This window comes from Vicia villosa, unplaced genomic scaffold, assembly GCF_029867415.1.
Source record: "Vicia villosa cultivar HV-30 ecotype Madison, WI unplaced genomic scaffold, Vvil1.0 ctg.001519F_1_1, whole genome shotgun sequence".
NCBI lineage: Eukaryota > Viridiplantae > Streptophyta > Magnoliopsida > Fabales > Fabaceae > Vicia > Vicia villosa.
In genome coordinates this window covers 444,393-450,575 of record NW_026705649.1, presented here as the reverse complement: position 1 = coordinate 450,575, position 6,183 = coordinate 444,393, and the positions used below count along the sequence as shown (strand labels likewise).

General features: G+C 37.2%; 1 protein-coding gene across 2 annotated transcripts; it reads left to right on the top strand.

Annotated features, from left to right (window-relative positions):
• Positions 1-387: 387 nt before the first annotated feature.
• Positions 388-4,290, top strand: LOC131635610 (uncharacterized). Of its 2 annotated transcripts, none has more exons than XM_058906244.1 (8): positions 388-546; positions 882-1,560; positions 1,689-1,766; positions 1,910-2,153; positions 2,259-2,331; positions 3,045-3,183; positions 3,305-3,709; positions 3,842-4,290. In XM_058906244.1, exons 2-8 carry the CDS (start codon positions 955-957, stop codon positions 4,037-4,039), a joined length of 1,743 nt encoding a protein of 580 aa, XP_058762227.1. In that variant the 5' UTR covers positions 388-546; positions 882-954; the 3' UTR covers positions 4,040-4,290. The 2 variants fall into 2 exon arrangements, with proteins under 2 accessions (XP_058762227.1, XP_058762226.1); XM_058906243.1 differs by having other exon boundaries at positions 2,256-2,331.
• The last annotated feature ends 1,893 nt before the right edge of the window (positions 4,291-6,183 follow it).

Sequence of the window (6,183 nt, the reverse complement as noted above, 5' to 3'; positions counted from 1 at the left end):
ATGACGTGGAATAGTAAAATAATTATTAAAAGTACCAATAAACACGAGGGAAAATTTTGTAAAATTTAACTTCTCTTTCATGAAGTAAAAAAAAAAAATAGAATAACTTAATTCTATATTTTTATACATTTTATTGTTGATGAATGAAAATATGGAGAAAATAAAGTGTAAAAAGATAAATAAAAAATATATATTATATGTTATGTTTTAACTTAAAAAATTAAAAGTAGATGTTTAATAATTTGTAGAGATTAAAAAGTGTAATTTTTTTCAAAAACTTAAAATGAAACATAATAATAATTTTGTAAAATAAAAAAATATTTAATTATTTTGTTTTCCAATAAAATTATATATGACCTAATATATTAAAATAAAAAGTAACTTAGATAAACAACAATTCTAATGAAACGAATCGTTTGAATTTTAGATCGAAGACGCGCTTCCTGTCCCGACGGCGTCGCATCGTTCCTCCGCCGCCGTGAATTGAAGGTTTCTCAGTCACCGGCGCACGTGCCTTTTCTAATTGCACCTCCTCAATTCAACTCTGTAAGTCGTAACTTTTTCTTCAATTTTCTCATCTTTCTTCAATAACATGTTTCAGTGAATAACATGGTTTCATAATTTACCTAAAAATCATATCTTTTTGTTCAATTGGTTCTCTTGTCCTTATAAAACACATAAAAAAGCACACATTTTTCGTAATTAGTACTTTTTTTATGTTTTTCTATTAATCACGGACACCAGAAACACGACCGTGAAGCAGACACGTTTTTTTCAGAGGTGTCGGTGTTGCAGAGATGTTTTTTTATAATCTTGTGATGAATTTTTTTATACTATGTTGTTTGGTGATTTAACTTTGGTTTCAATTTGTTTATCTCTAGAGTTTGAGCATACAGAAACAGTGGTTGGAATTTGGTAGTGTTTGGTAGTATTTGGTTGGTTAGAATTTAGAAGATGAAGCGAAAACGCGGACATAAGAAAGGAAAATCGAAGAGTAGTACCAACCCTGTTGCTCTTAGAATTGAAGAAGATCAAAATAATTCAGAAGCTTCTGGTTTTGATGTTGGTAATGATAATAAAGAAGATAACTCTGGTATGGAAGTTGACACGCCGTCTTCCACTGGCACCGATCAACGTAGCAATCTTGCTAACGTGAATCCCGATGGTTTTGGCAGCGTTAAGGATGCTGCAAAGTCGATTGGACGTGTTAAGGTGAAGCTTAGGACGCCGAAAATGTTGGACTCTCAACCGAATTCGTCTGATGCACCTTCGCAAAGTGATACTGATAGGAGTAGTCAGCAACATGGGCTGGAGAGACATAGTGTGAATGTTGATAGAATTGAAGATAGTGTGAGTTCGTTGCCTCATATTAAGTTTGGTGCTTCGTCAAAGAAAGCCGGTAGTATAAAGATTAAGTCTTCGAAGGGTTTGGGATTAAATTCTGACCAGACAAGCAAGCCTTTGCCAATTTCCTCGGAAACTGCTGTTTACATAAGAGAAAGGAAAGCACCGCCACTTAATCCCAGATATCATAAGCAGGAATTGGATACCTCCTTAATGGTGTGTTGGAACTTTAGTATTGGTTTCCTTTAGCTTTTTTTTTCCGGTCCGAGCATTAAATTATTCATTATAATGGAATCCGTATCGAGTAATTTTCTTTTGGGTTTGTTTTTTGTTTTATTGTACAGATTATAAGGAAGGTAATGAAAATGGATGCTGCTGAACCCTTCAATGTTCCTGTTAACCCGGAAGCTCTGGGAATTCCTGTAAGTATAAATATTTTCAAGTGACTTTCGAAGTTTATTTTCTAGTTAATATGGATCACATTCTCTAATTTTAGTTCCATTTAATGTAAAATATTATGTTTTCTTGTGTCTAATATCATAACTCGTACGCTATCTGGAACCAGGACTATTTCGATATCATCGATACGCCAATGGATTTTGGAACTATATGCAGCAACCTTGAAAAGAATGGCAAGTATATGAATTCGGAGGATGTTTATAATGATGTAAAATACATTTGGGAGAACTGCTATAAGTATAACAATAAGGGTGACTATATCGTGGATCTTATGAGGCGAGTAAAGAAGAATTTTATGAAGTACTGGACTGCTGCTGGGTTATACACTGAACAGCCAAAAGGGACCAAAGGTGAGACTTTTGCATGATCTTTTGAAAAACAGATTATTTCTATTTCATTTCTGATATCATTGTGGTAATTCATTTTTCTCTTTGCATATGGCGCTACGGCAGAAGATATTGCACTTTCTGGTGATGGAAAAGTAGGGAAGGGTGGCCAGTTGAAGCATAAGAAAAAAAAGGGTCATGGGTGTGTGTTCCAACATTTCAACTTAACCTTATTTATTGTATGATGTTGTCATTCCTAAAGTAATCTTTCTTATAGTGGAAATGATTGAGAGTTATAAGGTTTTAAAAACGGTCTGCGGCCACAACAAAACGTTATCGGCAGATGCCGTTATTCATCGTTTTTATGTTAAAGAACAATTTGTGGTTGGTTCACACCGCGAAGACTGCAATTAGGGTCGCAACACCCGTACCGACCAAAATCGCAAAAGCCTTTACGCGACCGCAACCGTTATTTAAAACCTTGATATAATGTAAACTAAATGAAATCTGATGTTGATACTGTGTTTGTTTGTATTAGTATTATGATCAAGTTAACAATACAAGTTCACTAAAAGATTGAAGGTAAATAAATATACTTGTTACCATAAACTTGATATATGCCTGATATCTATTTTTCTTATAACTTAATTATAAATCTTATTTAAGATAAAGGCAAAGAGAAGCCTTTGACTTTAGGGAATTGCATTTCGTTATGCATAAGTTCTTCAAAATGCATCTTTTAGTTCTTTTGTAAACTTGGTTGGTTCTTACATAAATATTAATGTCCTCAATGATGAGTTTAATGACAAAGGATGCTTTTCCTTATTTGAAATGTTTATATGCTTGTTTTTTCTTATTTGCAAAAGATACAATAAACATGATAATGTTTATATGCTTGTTTTTTCTTATTTGCAGAAGACACCATAAACATGATTGTTTATGTGCAATTTGTGTGCTAAAGCGCCGTAGGAAGGAACGGGAGGAGAATGACCGAATTGCAAAAGGAAATTTTGGGCCCGGTGGTGATAAGCGTGTTAGAGACTTCAAACAAGAGGTATTTTTATTGTTCGTGTTAGAGCAATATAGAAATTGAAATATCTGCTCTTGTTTATTACCATGAAATTCATAAGTAGACATATGGCTCAAATAATTATGTACTTTCTCTTGGTTCAAAGGAATCGATGCTTGGAGATAGTCCTGGCGGGGAGGATTCATCTTCAAACACAGATGAATCGGCGGGTACTGATGGAGATGCTGACGAAAACAAAGGAGACGTGACAAAGATGGAGACTAGCGAGAAGCAACGCAGCCCTTTTGAGGGAAGGCATGAGGTCAATGAAGTTAACGACGATGAAGATGATGATGGGATGGAGGAAGATGACCGTGGCCCAGAGAATGCGGAAGAGGAGGAAGATGAAGAGGGAGATGAGGAAGAGATTGAAATGGACAGTGAGAAGAGACAGATAGATGGAACCTTGGCAGAGAAATCGGAACTTGGAGACACAACTGGTCTTCATGATGAATATAAAACGCAACTAGAAGGACAAGCTGCAGCGTTCCAACAACACAAGAAGCACAAGGTATGCCAAACACAATTTGATTTAGCCTCAAGGAAATTATACTTTTCAGAATGCAATTGCATTAAGTTTCTGTTATGACTATTGGCATATTTTCGGTTGCAATATGTATTTAATGGTTGAATGTGTTTGTAGGAACCGCAAAATAGACATCAAAAAGCTAAGCTACTTGAGAGCTTTTATTCTGAAAATCCCATGCTTTCAAGTTTGTGTGGAACTCTCTTCCCCGAAAACAGCCAATCTGTGTGGAGTGGCCCGCACTCGCTAATATGTCAAAGAAATTCGGCTCGCAATAGTTCAATCCACGCGGCTATTAGGTCGTTCATGAAGTAGTTCCAATAAGTCTAGATTTTTAATGTTGTAGATTTTTCTTGACAGATTTTAGCGCATTCGTTGCTAAATGTACAATAGTCATAATAATACTTAGAGCAATGGTAGATTTTGTAGATTTGCTTTGTTTTTTATATTTTATCTTCAAATTTGAAGTAAATGTCACCAGAGGTGGGGTTTGAATTGTGATTTTATTTGTTGAGTTTTTGCATGTAATAAAACCAAATCTCTAAAGTTTGTGAGATTTTTTTTAAGTGCTTAGAAATTCTTTCTTTGATCTCCATTTATACAACTATGTATTTATTTATTTCTAACTTCTTTAAATTTGATTTTGATTAGCTTCGGTAAACTTACACTATCACTCAAAAAAATTGTTTGTATTTACTTTTAAGAAGATTGATCCTTGAATCTAAATAAGTTTGTACAAATAAATTTGCGATTGTAACAAGTAATTGTAAAAACTATCATTAAAGAAACTTTCATGCAACAAGAATATTAAAGAAACTTTTATTCTAACAAGTAATTGTAAAAACTATCATTTATTCTTTATTTTAATACTTAAAAAGCAAGACAATATTCTTGCTCCTGGTGTGAGGATCACAAATGTCTTCTTAAAAGTTGTGACATTAAAACAGGAGTCTCATGTTTTATGCTTGAAAATTTCTTTATCAACCCCCATGTCTTCTTGGTCACCTCTGGTGAAAAACCCAAATTATCCCTAACTTCGGAAATGCATTTTCGAAATGCAAGAAAAAGGTGTTTTCCGAGATGCATCTCCGAAAGCGCCTTTTTTTTTGAAAAAATTGTCTTATTTCGGAAGTTCATTTCCGAAAACAGCATTTCGGAAGTTCATTTCCGAAATACTGCGCGTTTTGCAGATTAAGCAAAACAGCCCCCTCCCCCTAATCATTTACCCTAATCTTCTTCCAAACTCAACCCCAAGAGATTTTTGTGCAAACCAGTTCCAAGCTACCTCAAAGGCTCCATCTACTTGCTCTATTACATTCAAAAGTCCTCCAATCTATTCAATCGGTAAGCATTTTGATTTTAAGATCTATGATTAAAATGTATATTAGGGTGTTTACAAATAGCAAAAAATGTATTAGGTTAGGTTTATACTGATATTTAGGATGTTTAGAATGTGTAGACATAGGTTTGATGTTTGGTTTAGGGGTCTGCCATGGAAGTTGCAGAAAACTTCCTCGCAGGGGTGTTTCGGAAGTTCATTTCCGAAAACACCTCCATCCCAGTTTCGGAAATGAACTTCCGAATTGTATCAGAAGTTCAATTTTTTTAGTTTTTTTCTTTTGTCTCGCATATTAATCGATTTCAATTGTTTACAGGAACATGTCAGGCAACCAACCAGCACGCATCAGACAGGGTAGGGAGACTCAGACTGCGTCGGCTAGACGCGAGCGGGCGGCGGCGCAGCTGGCGTCGACACAGGGACGGGGGCAGGGCCGGGGACGACGTGTGCGAGTTCCCGTGGGCGAGGGAGAGGGTACATCTGCTTCAGGATCTAGGAGACGGTTGGCTCGGGTATCTTCTTCCCGCCAGCGAGAGGAGGAGGAGGAGGAGGAGGATGAGGAGGAGGTGGCGGCAGTGCCCTACCACGAGCCGGAGGGGGCACCGGATGTTGACCCTCCAGCCGGGGAGGAGGATGAGCAGGAGGACAGCTATCCGGGAGGGCCCTTTGACACTTCCGTGCTGATTCACTACCACGATCACGTCGCTCGGCGTATCTGGGAGGGAGAGGTATTTTTTATAAATTAACCGTTTATTTGTCACCATTTTTTATAATTTAACCGTTTATTTGTCGCTTATTTAATATATGTCGCTTATTTGTTTTTTTTGTAACAGGAGAGAGCCGTTGAAAATGGTGAACCACGCCCGGAAGATTTTCAGTCTGTTTAAACCAGCAGCTGAGTGGTTTAACGACCATGTGCGAGGTTCAGGACTTAGCGGGCTCTGCATGACGGGGTACACCACCATCAGCACCGGCATGCAGGGGGCATTTGTGGAGCGCTGGCACAAGGAGACGTCCTCTTTCCACTTGCCGGTTGGGGAGATGACGATCACCTTGCATGACGTGCAGTGTCTTCTCCACCTGCTCATTAGGGGGTCGGTGTTGCACCACTCCCGGATCC